The sequence below is a fragment of the Musca vetustissima genome, unplaced genomic scaffold, assembly GCF_032173495.1.
Source record: "Musca vetustissima isolate MV318-11 ecotype Yass unplaced genomic scaffold, APGP_CSIRO_Mvet_v1 utg8773, whole genome shotgun sequence".
Lineage (NCBI taxonomy): Eukaryota > Metazoa > Arthropoda > Insecta > Diptera > Muscidae > Musca > Musca vetustissima.
The window spans coordinates 81,867-99,179 of record NW_026874689.1 but is presented as its reverse complement, the minus strand read 5'-3'; the positions used below and the strand labels follow the sequence as shown (position 1 = coordinate 99,179).

Below are 17,313 nucleotides of genomic sequence, written 5' to 3'. Positions count from 1 at the left end.
TTGTTGTTGAGCTGACCTTACTCCTTTATTTGTTTTGATTCCCCGATTCGTCCCGATTTTCGACCTAAGATACACGAAGTTGTATCTTATCTTGTTTTGATACTGGCTTTATCAGTTACGTTTTATAGCCATTTCGTCCAATTCCGCAACACCGTCTAAACATACAAACTTCATTCGAACTAGTTCCGGAGCGGATAATCTTGAAAATCTTCGCGTTATGGAAATTAATCCCATCGCTGTCATCCTTGTCTATATGGACAGTAAGGGGGATCGTTTGCTCTATCGATATCCCTATACGGCCGACAAGGCAACAACCGCCCACACCCAGCTGCCATCATCCGGAAATAGTACATCGTCATTGCCGCATGTTGATAGCAGCGGTAGTTTGACACAGAAAAGTTTCTCGGAGGTGCCGCAGAAGAAGCGCCACCGTTTCGCCTTGCAGAACGGTGATGATTTGCTGCAGACACAGCCGCTGAACAGTGCGGGAAATATTGCCGTAAATAAGGCGGGTCATTTGCAGGGTTTCTCCGATGATGTTTTGGCGCCACTCTTTGCCGTTAAACCCCAGCTGTGTAATCAGAAATTCGAGCTGAAGGTGAATGATGTGAGATTTGTTAGCCATCCGACATTGGTGCCGCGACGGGAGCAGCAACAAATGCAACAACAGCCTGCCATGCAACGTTCTAATTTTATTAATCCGTTGAGTGGTGGGGTAGCCGGAGGAGTGGGCCAGCAGCAACAACAGCCACAGCAAATGCTGGTAAATATTGTGTTTGCTCTGCATGCCCAAGCCAGCTATTCAATTGTGAAATGTTATTATGATTTAAGTAAACGTTTGGGCCTGGCCCTCAAGGTGGAGGAACAACGAGTGGGTTATTTAACCGAGGAAACGGTATTGATGACACGCACCCATGATGAGGTTTCTTCACAGCAGTTACCCTTGGAGAGGGCATTCGATTTGATATCGGAACGTTGTACCCTGGCCCAATCGCTGAAATCCATATACCATGATTTGTGTACAACGGGACTGCTGAATGCCACCATTAATCAGAATCTTACACTGTGCTTTTGCCTGCCGGCCAAGGCCCATCAGTTGCATAAGAAAGGCAGTATGGTTGATCCGGAAACCATAGATGATTGCCTGAAATCGCTGAAACCCTATCATGGTATGTTGTTACTGGTTGCTGTGGTGGAACTACTCGATTGTATCCCACCAGCAGCGGCTCGAATGCTTTTCCAACTGATTGAAGTCTATACGCCGTTGATGAGTTTACAAAGTATGGCCTCAGATGCGGATCTAAGTATCGAACATGTCTATAAGCTGGTATCACATTTGGTATATTGGGCCAAGGCCACCATTATCTATCCGCTGTGTGAGACAAATGTTTATGTTATAGCACCGGATGCACCGCTCCACACCAAATCACATTTGGTTGAGAAATTTTCGGCACGTTTTCCCGGTATGTCGTTGTTTGAGGTGATATCGGATTTTTCATTGCCCACCAGTATTGGGCATTTGACAACACCACTACAGCAATCGGCTCGACAGGGCATTCTGGCGCAAATGGTCCTCTGGATGTTGCAACATCATTTGCTAATGCAACTGCATACCTATGTGCAGTTTATGCCCGGTGATGTTGATGATATGGATGATAGCAGTAGTGATGACCAGGAGGAGGATGATGATGTGGGTGCCGGTTGTGAACTAGAATCGGCCTCATTAATGGATTTGGCTGGCTCCATTTTGGGTCAGGATGATATGTTAATTGCCGGCCGCAGTAGCAACAGTGATGATGATATGTAAGGGCAAATAATATCTGTTTCAGAATCACCAAGAATGTAGAAATTTTTACTAAAAATATGTAGACTATTGCATTACGGAAACATACCTAATAACATTGCCAGGATCTTCAAGAATGTACAAATTTTGCACTGCGATAAAACTGTTTCCTTTATTCGATATCATAAAGGAACAATCTTTATCTTAAAAAAAATGTTTACATTCTTGCAGATTCTGGAACAGATATTAGGTTTGTTCACGTACTGCAAGAATCGACGAAGCATAGTAAAAATTCATAGATTCCTGCTGTTTGGGACCGAGCAAAAATATCCTTCAATATGATTTGAAAAATTAATTTAATTTTTGTTATAGGGTTGCCGGCTCGTTGTTAAGTTTATCAAGTCAACCATTACCCGTGCCACACACCAGTCGCCGCTCCATTACTGAAGATCGTTTTTCGGCCGGTGGTTCAACAACCTCGGAAAATATTGCTGCCCAACCCTCGTCAAGTCACAAATCGAATTTTAGGTAAGTTCCATTCCTCACTAATCATTTTCTGATTTAATTAACCTCCCTCATTTCCCCCTATCTGCAGCATGACAGCATCCCTGAGCACAGACAATTGTGACAGCATTGATTCCATCGAGGATGAGGAAAAAATTAAAGAACTTTTACAGGTATTCGATGATGCCGATCGGCCAGCCATTCGGCGTATACCAGCCTCAGCCAATCTGGATGATTTGTCGTTAATGGTCAAACTGTATCAGGCGGGTTATTTTAAAAGTGAACATCATCTGGAAGAGATAATGTATTTTGAAAATCTTAAACGTTCACAGCTTCTCCAGCTATTGGATAAATTCCGGGAAGTGTTAATTATTTATGAGACCGAAGATCCGGCAATAGCATCAATGTATAACAATAAAATGCCAGGAGAGTGGTAAAGCAGAAGCTCAAAGAAAATCATGATGAATACCTAGACGTGATCCTGAAGGTTGTGACGACGGTCCTATAAAAGGGCGAACGAACAACCGTCCACTCGGAGACTATGTCCATTGTGATCATCCATTATGTATAGGTGTACCTATAAAGAGAGAGAAGAAAAGATAGTGGAAGAGTAGAGAGAGAGGTAGTCAGAATAGGAGGGAGCGGAAGCGGAAGAGACATTATTTTAGCCAAGTCAATTTTTTGACAAAGCCTAGAATTAGGTTAGGGTCTATTTTGGAGAAGAAGACTAGATTATCAATTTCATAACATCCAAACTGTTTATGTCTTCTGCTGATCAGCGATGGACATTTGCAAAGGATGTGCTCAATTGTTTCCACTTCTTCTTCATCCTCACATAGACGACAGTAATCCTCTCCACTGGAGTCCCACTTAGAAGTGAGAGATCTAACTTTGCAGTGACCAGTAATGATCCCCACAACGATCTTAATCTCCCTCTTGTTGTGATCCAGCAGCGAAGACGTTCTTTTATGAGAGAATTCTGGCCAGATAGATTTAGAGATTCTGCATGCAGGTTCCCTTAGCCATCTGTTGCCGACTACCTCGCAATAGAACGCACGGATTCTGCCAATGAAATAGCTAATAGGGGGTTTCACAGATCTCTCAATCAGAAGACTGGACGACTGTGACCCCCCTCGAGCAAGCTCGTCGGCTATCTCATTCCCTTCAATATCGTTATGTCCTGGAACCCAGCATAACCCAACTATTTGACGTATATCATTCAGAGCGGTCTTACAATCATGAACTGCTTTCGAGTTTATAGTATGCGACTTCACCGCTTTCAGGGCCGCCTGACTATCTACGTAAATAGTCACCGGTCCTGTAAAGTCTGTATTAAGTGCTTTTACTATCTCGGCCGCTTTCGTGATTGCAAGAATCTCTGCTTGAAAAACGCTACAATCATTGTTGAGTTTATATGAGTTTCGTATACCTAATTCCCTGCAGTAGACGCCTGCGCCAGTGCCTTCTTCCATCTTGGACCCGTCTGTGAAGATTGACAGACCTGGCAGAGGTAGGGAGCCACTAGTCCAGGATTCCCTGTTAGGAAATTCGACTTTAATGTCATTAAAATCCCTGTGGGGGGGAATATAATCACTGATATGACTATCCCCCCTAAAAAGGTCATAACTTGGCGTTATGTTTAGAATGCTGGCATGACCATAGTTCCGCGATTTCAAGGCATCTGTTTCCCGGAGTCTCAGGGCACACCTAGCAGCCTGGAATTTGATCAGAATGTCCAATGGTTGGAGATTCAAGATTGCGTTCAAGGCTGCTTGTGGTGTGCTTCTTAATGCTCCAGTGATCAGAATTGAAGCCGATCGCTGTACTAAGCTCAGTCTTGTCAGCAGCTTCTTTTTATTCACCCCCTGCCACCAGACAAGACATCCATAGGTAAGTATGGGTAAGACAATCGTCGTATACAGCCAGTGTATAATTCCGGGTCTCAATCCCCAACTCTTGCCTATGGAGTTCTTGCATGAATAGAGTGCCATCAATCCCTTCTTAGAGCGTTCCTCGACATTCCTATTCCACAGTAACTTGCGGTCTAGGACAGTGCCAAGATATTTAGCTTCATCAGAGAGAGTTAATGTCACTCCACCAAGTGATGGCAGACGGAAACTAGGAACTTTGTATTTCCTAGTGAAGAGTACCAGTTCGGTTTTTGTGGGGTTTACACCAAGACCTTTGGTGCAAGCCCAATTTGACAGGGTTGAAAGAGCACCCTCCAGGATGTCTGATATTGTCGTAATAAACTTACCCCCAACCAACAAGACTACATCATCGGCATAGGCTACAACCTTTATCCTGAGATGATTGAATTTCATAAGTATCTCATTTATCACCAGAAGCCACAAAAGGGGGGAAAGAACTCCACCCTGAGGTGTGCCTCTGTTGACAGATTTCCTCACGGAACTCTCTCCTAGGGATGAGTTGATAATTCTGCTTTCCAGCATTCTATCAATCCATTCCGTAAGGAGTGAGGGGATACCTATGTCTACGAGAGCAGAATGGATTGCCTCTAGCTTCACATTGTTGAAAGCTCCTTCGATGTCGAGGAATGCTGCCAACGTGTAGCCAGAGGACTCCATATTCTTCTCGATGTATCCAACCACCTCATGCAGAGCTGTATCCACTGATCTGCCCTTGATATAGGCATGTTGGGATTTACTAAGTTTATTACGGTCAATGGTATCTCTAATTTCTGAGTCTAGTAACCTTTCTAAAGTTTTTAGTAGAAAGGAAGAAAGACTAATCGGTCTATAGTCTTTAGGTACCGTATGACTCGGCTTCCCGGCTTTCGGGATGAAGGTCACGGTAACCTCTTTCCATAGACTGGGTATGTACGACAAAAGTAAACAAGCCCTAAAAATGTCCTGCAGATATGATATTATCCGTTCATCTGCGTGTTGCAGCATGGCCGGTGTTATACCATCTGGACCAGGAGATTTGTAGGGTTGAAAACTATTTATCGCCCATATCAGTTTTGGGTATCTTATAGTGTCTTCTATCATCTTCTCCTCTTCCCTCGTCCGAACTGTAGGCTGATGCACACACTGCGCATCTTCCCTATAGTCCTTACAACCAGGAAAGTGGGTTGATGATAGAAGATCAAGAGTCTCACTGCCAGAGTTTGTCCACGTTCCATCACTTCGCTTAATACTTCCTATGGATTTTGGATCCTTAGAGAGTACTCTGCGGAATCTGGCCGCTTCGTTGACTCCTTCGATCGACTCGCTATAGCAGACCCAAGACTCACGTTTAGCTTTCTTGATTTCGCCCTTGTACCTATTGAATTGTCTTTTATAGACATCCCAATCTGTACTGAGCTTTGTCTTACTAGCTCTATTATAAGCTTTCCTTGCAGCCTTCCGCAAGGTTGCAAGGTCCTGTGACCACCATACCGGTTGAGATTTCTTCCCAGGGTATGTCAGGGGACAAGATGCCTCATAGCTCTTCAGAAGAGTGGCCGTGACATTTTTCACAGCTAATTCAACATCCTCAACCGTTTTGAGATCATTACGATCCCGAAAAGAGGCTGCTGTTTTAGCTTTGAATTTGTCCCAGTTCGTCTTCCGAGGATTCCTATAAGGTTTCTGTTTAACTCTAGAGGTAGGAATCTGGAAGGATATGAGTCTATGATCCGAAAAGGAACATTTCTCAGACACCTCCCAGTTTACGACCCCAGAGTCGTCCATATTTGTGAGGGTTATATCAATGACTTCACCTCTCACCCTATTTACAAAAGTTGGTGTATTGCCTCTATTACAAATTCTAAGATTATAGCTAAGTATAAACTCGAAGATGGACTCACCTCTTGTGTTTGTGTTGCTGCTTCCCCAATAGAAGTGATGTGCGTTGGCGTCACATCCCAAGACGAGGTCACCAACTCTACTCATCTCCTCCAATAGGCGGCATACAGCAGTGCCGGGTGGGTCAGGAGCTTCGTAGGGAAGATAGACGGCAGAGACTATCAGTGGCTTCGTGGTACCTCTGTCTAGTCTTGCTGTCGTCATATCTCCATTGCTGAAATTAGAAAGAAGCATTAAATTTAACTCCTTTTTAGCAAGAATACACGTTCTCACCTTCTCTCCATTGGAGGTAGACAAAAGCGTGTATTTGGTGTCGCCCAGTCCAGTCACCTTACCTTTGTACAGGTAAGGTTCCTGGATGAGCGCCACGTCGATGTTTGAGGAAGAAAGGGTGAGTAGCAGTTCAGCAGCTGCTGCTTTACAGTGATGCAGATTTATCTGGATCACGTTAAGCGCTTGCTGCTGCCTGCCTATTGTTTTGGAGTGGTGAGACGGAAACAAAGTTTCCCCATTCCATAAACAAGCTCACCCTTGTTCTTCCTCAAGTACTCCTCTCCCGCAGAATCGGTAGCGAACTTCGCGACTACACCGCCGTTCCTTTCAAACGAGGCGAGGATTCTCCACCTCCTCGTCTGAAGGCCGTCGTTCTGCTTCTCCAATAACCTCAGTGTCTTCTCCAGCCCCTTGAAAGGTTTTGGGATAAACACCGAGGTTACCATACCGCTCGGTATCTCTTGAACCGCTACGGCCGCCAGACGACCACCCTCCCAAAGGGGGTCCAGGCTGTTGATTGTCTTCTTAAGAAAATCTGAAGTCTTCTTAGTGCGACAATCAACAACCTTTACTCCTTTGTAAGAGGAGGTCAGGCCAAACCGCAGGCTCTCTCGATCAACCTCGTCGGACAGGAAGAGGTCCTTCAGATAGCTGTCGACCAGCTCCCATCTCTCCTCACTGATAAACCCGTCAGGGTCAGCTCGGTCGATGATCGCTACCCGCAGATCTTCCGGAACCTCTTTTGGATCAGCAGAGTCGCTTTGCTTAGTTGTAGGTGTCCGGGCTACCTGCTTCGAGACAGCGTGTTTGGTTTTCACCCCACAATCGCTGCTCTTGGCAGGTTTCTCCTTCGACGCTACCACCGAAGCAAAGGAAGCAGAGCTCTGTACGGCCGACGACTGCGTGGGCCTCTTTGCAGCAGGTTGTTGCTCCTCCGAGGACCTCATTCTCTTGACAGCCGTGGGCTGTGGCCGAGATTTGGCACCCGGGGTAGCAGCTACCACAGAGGTATGCCCAGCAGACGCAGGCACCTGCTTCGCGTCCGCTACCTTCTGCTTGACCACTGACGACTGCCCAATTGTCACCGCCTTGGCTGTCAGCTTTGGCAATTCGGCAGAAGGTGGATTGACAGAGGGCGGTTGTGCCTTATCGGTCTTCTTGGAGGCCTTTTTGCGGGCTCTCTTTCGGGCCGACTTCGACAGTCCCCTGCCTTCTGTCTTTGTGGATTCTGATGTCTGAGACGTCTCAGTACTCAGTTTACCCTTTGGGGGTGCTGAGGGCTTAGACGTCTCAGGCATCAGCTTCCTGGATGTACCGGGGCCATCAGCAGGTTTCTCCTTCTTAGAAGGGACTACCGCCGTGGTCTTAGTACTGGGTCGGGGGATCCTGTCAATCAAGAAGTCCCTCTCAATGTCATCAGGATAGTTCCTAGAGAACTTCCTAATGAGTTTGAGGTTCCTCTTGATTAACAGGAACTCCTTACCCGTGATGGAGTCGCTGTCCCGTCCAATGTACCGTTTGCAGAAATTTACTGCTCTCCGATACATTTTCTTGGCAGCGATCTCCTTAGCGTCAGCTTGTCTATCAGATAATGGTACCGATGAATCATCCATCTTAACGATGGGAGCCTCATCGGTGCCAGCATCTGCTTCGACAGCCAACTGCCTTAGAAGCCTCGCGACGTCACTGCAGGCCGTGGAGGTTGAGTCAACGTCTTCAACCTCGCCAGGGTTTGCCTCCTTAGTCAGCCGAGGGGACCCTCCTTGCTTCAGGGGAGACATCATGGTTTCTACCGTACTTATCACCGTGGTTCTAATAACGGTGGTTTCCATAATGTCATCCTCGTCCGACAAGAGAGAGTCATCCCAGAGCTGATTTGGGATGCTCTCCTGACTGAGGCGGAAGGAGTCGGTTTCCTCTAGAAGGTCGAGGAGAAGATTCGACTGCCTCTCCAGGCTCGCATTTACGTCATCGAGAGATGGACAGGTGGCTAAAGATAGGTCCAGGGGAATTGCTTGGGTCGTCAACACTTTGGGGGAATCATTGATGTCTGACCTTGTAGAGTTCGGGACTGAGGGTGCCAAGGCAGCCACACCAACATCAGTCGAAGGTTCGCATTCATTGTTGTTTTGTTTTTTTGGGGGGGGGGGGGGGTGTATTAAAAATTGGCTCCATAAAAAGTGCTGTTAGTGAGGATTTGAGGTCGACCATGGCATAGCCTCTTACCATGGAAAGGACTTGGCAACTAAGCCTGAAACACTTGTTGAGGCGCCCAGGTATCAACAAGGCTCCGTTCTAATACAGTCGGTACCCTGACTGCAAACCGTGGAACGCTGATAGGCACGAGGTCGCATGACACCCCAGCGTTAGGGGAGACACTTTAAGAAGGTAGTGTCCCAAACCTTGAGATGGATATATGGGAGGGGGCGCCATTCTCGCCTCGTCGACTCCAGGCCTCCAGTCATTCAAGGGACTGTTTCTCAGCGGTTGTCCTAAGCTACTACGCCTACATAACGCACCGGTGCTTCAGTCATCCAGGAGACTGTTCAGGGCAATTTTCCCCGGCGAGATCGCTAGCTTAATCCCGGTCTTATTCTCCGTACCAACGGTGCCGCAATACATACTCCAGTCTCTGACAATATCCCCAGTATCAACTGTGCCGAAAACCTTAACAATAAAACCCATCTACACTAAAAAAATCAGAAGACTTATTTCCTTACTCCTGTCGCTGACAGAAATAAATTTCTGTGACGGACTCTGGCCGCCGGGAGCTTGCCCCAGCAATTCGGAGGCCAATTGAGTCGGTACAGGACATACTGAAAATTTTGTTTGAATCTGACATATATTGGGAGTTTGGTGCTACATTTATCAAAAATCGGACAAAACTATATGTGGGATCTAGATCTAAATCTGAACCGATTTCAACAAAACTTCACAGACATCAAACTAGACTTATGTCAGTCAGTACGCTGTGTAACATTTTGTAAGGATGGGACAAATATTGGGTGTTTGTTGCACCATTTACCAAAAATCGGACGAAACTATATATGTGTGCTATATCTTAATCTGAACCGATTTCCACAAAATTTCGCATACAACACAATATGGACATATTTCAGTGCGCTGTGCAAAATTTTGTTTCAATCCGACAAATATTGGAAGTTTGGTGCACCATTTAGTTAAAATCGGACGAAAATATAAACGGAGCTATGTCTAAATCTGAACCGATTTCAACAAAAATTCACGGACATCAAACTGGACTTAAGTCACTACGCTGTGCAATTTTTTTTTTTTTTGAATCGGACAATCCTTGGGAGTTTGGTGCACCATTTACATAAAATCGGACGAAACTATATACGGGAGCTATATCTAAATCTGAACCGATTTAAACAAAACTTCGTATACATCAATATGGACCTAATTCAATCGGACAATCATTGTGAGTTTGGTGCACCATTACTCAAAAATCGGAAGAAACTATGTATGGGTGCTATATCTAAATCTGAACCGATTTCAACAAAACTTCGTATACATCAATATGGACCTAATTCAGTAGACTATGCAAAATTTTGTTTGAATCGGACAAATATTGTGGGTTTGGACAGCTCATCGTCTACAAAGACTCCCTTCAGCTTGACTATGAACCTTCAGTTCGCCTATAAAGACTGCCTTCAGCTCGCCTATAAAGACTTGCTTCAGTTTGCCTATAAAGACTCGCTTCAGCTCGCCTATAAAGACTTGCTTCAGCTTGCCTATAAAGACTCGGTTCAGATCGCCTAAAAATACTCGCTTCAGTTCGCATAAAAATCCTATCTTCTCATCTATAAAGCCAATCTTCAGCCCGCCAATAAAGCTGACCTTCCTTTAAAGACTATCTTCAATTTTTATACAAATACTCTCCTCGGTTCCCTCTTCAAAAAAGTAAAACAACTCATGTTTTTTTAAAATATTTAAAATAATTACGAGTTTTTTTTTTATTTTAATTTTTTATATAATATAATAATTTGTTGTTGTAATTAATAACTATTATAATGCTTTGTTTACTTAGTAATTACATTAGTTTGTGTTTTGTTTTATAAAAAAATGTATGTGTGTGTGTTTAGGTTTTTGGGGGGACTGAGGACGACGACATTGGGTAGAAGATAATGATGCTATATAATCTTTTTTGTTTCCTTAGAGAAAGAACGCGAGAGATAGTGAGGATATATTTTCATTTGTTCTGTGTATGTTTATCATGCGGAAGGAAGAGAGAACGGCTTTACACAATCAACCAACATATTCTTTATAAGATATTTGTATTTTATTTTTTTAAATATTTAATTTTCTTTTTTTTTAATTTTACGATTTTTTTGGGTATATTTTTTTGTTTTTTTCATTTTTTTTGGTAGACTAATAGTTTTTTTTCTGAATATATATGTATGTGTAAATGTATCTGTGTACGTATGCTATTGCAAATTTTTTGTAAAAACATTTTCTATAATAATTTCTATTTTTTGCAAATTTTTCTTTTATAAATTATTTTTATGTTCGGGGACTTGGGCTGGCTGCATCTGGTGTTGGATTAGGTTTTAGTGTTTTTTCCACATTTCTATTTGCCATTATCATGAGAAGTATTTTGTTGTTGTGGTTTTAACCATTGTTGTTGTTTGTTCTTAATTTATTTTTTGTTTTTGTTTTATTTTGTTTTGTTGTTGTTTTTTTTTTTTTTATTTTAAATTATGTGCAAAAATATTTTGCGTTCGCTCCTCGATTATAAATCACGTTGCATTTGTATTTTCACCATTACTTTCGTGGAAATTGGCTCCGTTGACAATAAATGATGTGCCCAAGCCATACAAGTGTCCACAATATTTGGCATTGTCAATATTATCCTCGAAGAACATCTGCAAATGAAAGGGAAGGCAAATAAAATGAAAATAAATTGGTAATGAGAGAAGAATTTTTGGAGGTGTGTTCGTAATAGCCTTGGAGGTTAATGAAGCCACATGGAAGGTATACTATTTGATGGTCTTCTTCTAGAAGTAAAATAGCCCTTAATAGATCTTCCATAAGTAAAAGGTCTCCCATAAATGTCCACACAGATAGCAAATCTACTTTATATATTACGTATATAGAAAATTTCCTAGCCTCCCTCCAGATAGTCCATAAATACCCTCATCTATAAAGACTCCCTGCTTCAGCTCGTCTATAAAGACTCCCTGCTTCAGCTCGTCTATAAAGACTCCCTGCTTCAGCTCGTCTATAAAGACCCCCTGCTTCAGCTCGCCTATAAAGACTCCCTGCTTCAGTTCGCCTATAAAGACTCCCTGCTTCAGTTTGCCTATAAAGACTCCCTGTTTCAGTTCGCCTATAAAGACTCCCTGCTTCAGTTCGCCTATAAAGACTCCCTGCTTCAGCTCGCTTATAAAGACTCCCTGCTTCAGCTCGCCTATAAAGACTCCCTGCTTCAGCTCGCTTATAAAGACTCCATGCTTCAGCTCGCCTATAAAGACTCATTGCTTCAGCTCTCCTATTAAGACTGCCTGCTTCAGCTCGCCTATAAAGACTCCCTGCTTCAGCTCGCATATATAAAGACTCGCTTCAGCTCGCCTATAAAGACTCGTTTCAGCTCGCCTATAAAGACTCGTTTCAGCTTTCATATAAAGACTCCCTGCTTCAGCTCGTCTATAAAGACTCCCTGCTTCAGCTCGCCTATAAGGACTTCATTCAGATCGCCTATAAAGACTCCCTGCTTCAGCTCGCCTATAAAGACCCTATAAATCCGTGCCTCATTTCGCGCTTCTGAGCTCGCCTACAAATCCGTGCTTCAGCTCGTTTATAAAGAGCCTCTTTAGCTCATTTATAATGGAAATTTGTTAGTAAAAATTTGAGGTTAAGTATTTACAAAATACAAAAATTAACAAATAATAATGAAAATGATTTACGTAAATGGCATTTGAATACAATTTGCATTCATTTCAATTAATGATGGTTAATGATGGTGGATACTTACAAAAATATGCTTATAACACATTACCAAACCATATTTTAATATGAGAAGCCTGATTCAGTTAATATTTCCCTTAGGGAAAGTATTTCGAATCAAAGTGGAAGGAAATGTTTCAAACATTTCAAACCATTGAAAAAAATATGAACTTGTTCCTGTGGAGCCAATGATTTTAGGTGTAAAAAATTACAGAATATTTTTTTGATATTTTAAATTTTCTTTCAATTCAAAAATTTTTGATAAAAATCTTTAGAAATTGTTAATGAAGTTTCATTGGCTCGCGCTCGGAACAAGTTCATATTTTTTGAAAATAAGAAAAAATTTAGAAAACGAAATTTTGAAATAAAAATACCAATTGGAAATTTTTTAATATGTTTTTATAAAAACATTAGCATATTTTTTTTTTAATTTAAAATAAAAACAAAATCAATTCAATTGATAACAAATTACAATGTTAATAAAAAAGAAAAGAAAACAAAAATGGAAACTCTATACAGATAACTTCATTAACAATTCATTTAAGAGTTTTTTGTAGTTGTTGTTGTGTTTTTTAAACTAAAAACTAGTTTAATATAAGGAACATATTTGTATATACATAAATAAGATATTGAGATTCATGTTGTAAAGGCAATTCCCCGTAATTGAAAATTATTTCTTGTTAAAAATTAAAATTAAAAAAAAAAATCGGGGCATAAAAAATTCATAAGATTTCAATATGAAAAAAATAACAATTTATAGTTTTCTCAGGAAAACAAAAATTATAAAAAAAAAATAACAAAAATGGTTACATGAAAAAAATGATTAGTAAAATGTTTGTATGAAAGTAAATGGAATTCAAATGTTAATTCATGAAACAAACAAAAAATCCTCCAAAATTTTCAAATATTATTGTTATTAAATTCCACAGCATAATCTAAAAATGTTGATGTGGGTTCGATTTCAAAATTATTATTTTCATTATATACCTCACGCATTTTAAAGAATGCCATTCCCGTTAGCAGGGCATCGGAACCGGCCTGATGTTGTGGTCCGACGCGTCGCAATTCCAGTTGATCGGCCACCTCTTGCAGGCCACCCTTCAAGTTCTTACACGATTTCATCAAATACTTAATGTCATAGATATTCGGAAAATAGATGTGCAGCAAATCGAAAAATTCACTCTCATCGGCGGGTAGATTTTGATCGGTTAACAATTTCAGCAGATAGCCAAAATCATAGCCCGAATGGAAGCATAGCCATTTGATGTTGTCAACCAAAACAATGCCCGATGACATAAGGAGTTCGGCAAAATCTAAAGGATCAATGCCATCCTCTTCGTGTTTTTTAAATTGTATGCCGGAATTTTGTAGCAAATCAATTGAGTCTTGGGCGTACATGTCCTCGCTGGAAACAAAGGAACCAACAAAAAATTAATTAAAAAAAAAAAACAATTAGAATGAATTCTCAAACTCACCTCAAATTAAATTTAAAATTAAACTGCCATGTACTATAGCCGGGTGGGGTTTTACCCTCATCATCCATAAATGTGAGACCCAATTGTATGATGCGCAGCAAATCGACATTGCAACGCAGTAGCTGATAATGATAATCCGATGTTGAACGAAACTCACCAACAGGTCGGGCGACCACTCCCGGGAATTCTGTATCCATTGCCACATAATGATATTTTTGTACAACTTTACGTATAGTACGAAATTCTTCTTCTAGATTATGTTTCCAGACATCGCGTATGCCGCACTCTTCATTGCTGGGTATATTTGAATTATGGCCACCCGAACCATGACCACCACCGGCACCACCTACTGCTGAAGGCATTGCCTGTAAAGATGGCGAGAACTTTGGTTTAAACGATTTTAATGTGTGTTAACTAACAGTGGACTTGGGGTGATTTTTTGATTATGTTGTTGGTGTGTGTAAATAAAAAAATAATAAAGCTAAGGGTAAAATAATAGGAAGAAATAAAATTAGAACGAAACCCAGTAGTTCGAGTAACTGGTGATGAACTAGATATTTTACTAATTACCTGTAAGTACCACTAGTTACCACTTCATGCCCTAGACTGGTGAATTTAACATGTGTATGTCATTGGGGAAGTCAATTGTCCCCTGCCTGCGTTACCAGTATACAGTCATTTCGATAGTCGATTCATTACCCTTTGCATTACCAGTAACTACTGAATTGGTATGATGTGTGTAAACAACTTTTTCAGTTGACAAAAAAATCCAACAGTCTATTTTGTGTTCCTTTTTGGGGTATGAAGTAACTAGATCACCAAGTAACTAGCTATATAACTATATAATAGCAGACAATTGATATTTTTTGTACAACTGGGAAGGAATTGTAAGACTCCTTAAAAATTATTTTTTTAAAAATGGGAAGTTTTTGTCACGTTTTTTAATAAAATTGGCTGCAATGTGGTATTTTGAATTCTCATTGGGTTGTAAATCTTACTACCAAAAATAATCAATATTGGCTTACTCTTGGGTAGATCTCATATTAAAGCAACTCCCGAAATTTCAAAATTTCCAACCAAATTGACTGTAAATTTGTATTTTTAGTTCTCATTGGGTGCCAAATCTTCCTACCAAAAATCATCAATATTGGTTAACTTTTTAGGGTAGATCCCATATTAAGGCGACCTCCCGAATTTCGGTATTTTGGGTTTTTTGTCACGTTTTTTAATCAAATTGGCTGTAATTTAGTATTTTGAGTTCTTATTGAGTAGCAAATCTTCCTTCTAAAAATCATTAATATTGCTCAACTTTTTAGAATAGCTCCCATATTACGGAACTTCCCGAAATTCGGTACTTTGGAGATTTTGTCACGTTTTGTCAATCAAATTGGCTGCAATGTGGTATTTTGAATTCGTTCGTTGTAAACCTTTCTACAAAGAATCATTGATATTGGTCCGTTTTTTAAAATAGGCCCAATATTACCGTACCTTCTGAATTTCGGTATTCTGGGGAGTTTTTGTCAAGTTTTTCAACCGAAAAGGCTGTAATCTGGTATTTCGGTTTCTGATTGGGTGGCAAATCTTCCCACCAAGAATCATCAATATTGGTCAACTTTTTAGGTTAGATCCCATATTAAGGCACCTCCCGAATTTCGATATTTCTTGTCTAGTTTTTAATCGGAATGGCTGTAATCTGTTATTTTAGGTTCTCATTGAGTAGTAAATCTTACTACCAAAAATTATCAAAATGGGTAGAAGATCTCCCTACCAAAAATTATGAGTATCCGCCCATGATAACGTATAACCTTCATATGATTCCACCTAATTTCGATTATTTTGAAGATTTTAGACATCATTTTCAAACGAGTTGGCTCTTTTTTCAATTTTGAGTTCTCATTGACTAGATAATCTACCTACCAAAAATTATCAATATCGGTCCACTTCTTCTAGTATCTCCCCCACAAAAGGTCAAAATTTTCAATTTTTTTAAATCCAATATTAAGCGAATTCAATGTCCGATTTAATCCAAACATTGCAAATTATAATACCTTTTCCAAACCTAGATCATATCATATCGATGATGGGACCCGTCGGCCACCTCCTTCTAGTACCTCCCTCACATTCTAATTCTATATCAAACGAATGCGATGTCCGATGTCATCCAAACTTTCCAAATCTTAATATTTTTACCAAAACTGGATCATGTCCGAAGACGGTACCCATCCATCCACTCCTTCTGGTACTTCCCCCACAAATTGTCTAAATTTTAAAAATTTGTTAATTCAATATCTAACGAATAGAATGCCCGATGTCATCCAAACTTTGCAAATCATAATAATTTTACCAAACCTATATCAAGCCCGAAGATGGGACCCTTGGGCCCGCTTATTCTGGTACCTCCCCCACAAAGGGGCAATATTTTGAAAAATTTGTAAATTCAATATTAAACGAATGCAATGTCTGGTTTGGCCCAAACTTTGCAAATCGTAATAATTTTACAAAACCAATATGAAGTCCGAAGATGGGACCCATCGATCCGCTAATTCTGGTATCTCCTCCACAAACATTCAAACATATATTTCTATGGATCAGATACAGATGGTCGGTCAACTATTTGATAAAAACATGTACCGTATATGAAGGGAATAATGAAACCAGTCTTAAGTAATTCCGCAGACCTCCGGGGGTATACATCGCTCGCCAATATCAACTGACACTTGTTTACTTATTTTTAATCAAAATTTTTTTTAATAAATTTTTTTTTTCAATGGATCATTAGGATATTATAGAAACATTGTTTTAATCGGGGCTTCAAGCGTGGGTTGTTTAAAAAAAATATTATTTTTCAGATTATGGGTGTATAAAAAACTCTTCATTATAATTCTGGCATACATAATCGTGGACATAAATAAGGTAGGCTCGGCTAATTTTTTTTAATCAATTGTATAATTATAATGAGAAGTATTATAATGTTGGAATATTATATCTAGAAAAAATATAATTTAGCATATAAGCAGATCAATTGCAGTGATGAAATTTAAAATAAACAAAAAACACAATGGAAATTATAAAAAAAACTAATATCAAACGTAAAAAAAACAAATTCCAAAACAATTCAACAGTCCTTAAGGATAATATAAAAGGAGGAAGTGGCGGAGGGCAAAATAAGGAAAAAAAAAACGAAACCAAAACAAACAAAAACAATGTTTTCACTATTTTAATTTCTTGCTACTTACATCAATTGTTGCAGATGACTTTGTTGCTGCGACGTCAGCCACGTTTTATTTGAACAAAATAGTTTCTAAAAAATACAATTGATGGTTGTCGTTTGTTGTTCAGTGGTAAAATACTAATTCTTTGTGGGAGGAGTTTCTTTTAACGAAAATATTTTAGCAAATTATTTAAATCTAAATTATTGAATATTATTTTTCATCCTTCACACTGTGTTATATTGGCGAGTTTTGCAATACGGCGCATAAAATGCCTGCAAAGTATATATAATATA

General features: G+C 40.2%; 2 protein-coding genes across 2 annotated transcripts; one reads left to right on the top strand and one right to left on the bottom strand.

Moving 5' to 3' along the window:
- Positions 1-217: 217 nt before the first annotated feature.
- Positions 218-2,724, top strand: LOC133335875 (GATOR complex protein NPRL3-like). The gene is made up of 3 exons (XM_061544171.1): positions 218-1,803; positions 2,156-2,311; positions 2,379-2,724. The coding sequence occupies exons 1-3, from the start codon at positions 218-220 to the stop codon at positions 2,722-2,724; spliced, it is 2,088 nt and encodes a 695-aa protein (XP_061400155.1).
- An 8,305-nt stretch (positions 2,725-11,029) lies between these two features.
- LOC133335853 (CCR4-NOT transcription complex subunit 7-like) lies at positions 11,030-17,081 on the bottom strand. The gene is made up of 4 exons (XM_061544150.1): positions 17,045-17,081; positions 13,809-14,173; positions 13,321-13,738; positions 11,030-11,252 (listed from the first exon to the last, which is right to left on the bottom strand). Exons 2-4 carry the CDS (start codon positions 14,168-14,170, stop codon positions 11,127-11,129), a joined length of 906 nt encoding a protein of 301 aa, XP_061400134.1. The 5' UTR covers positions 14,171-14,173; positions 17,045-17,081; the 3' UTR covers positions 11,030-11,126.
- Positions 17,082-17,313: the final 232 nt, after the last annotated feature.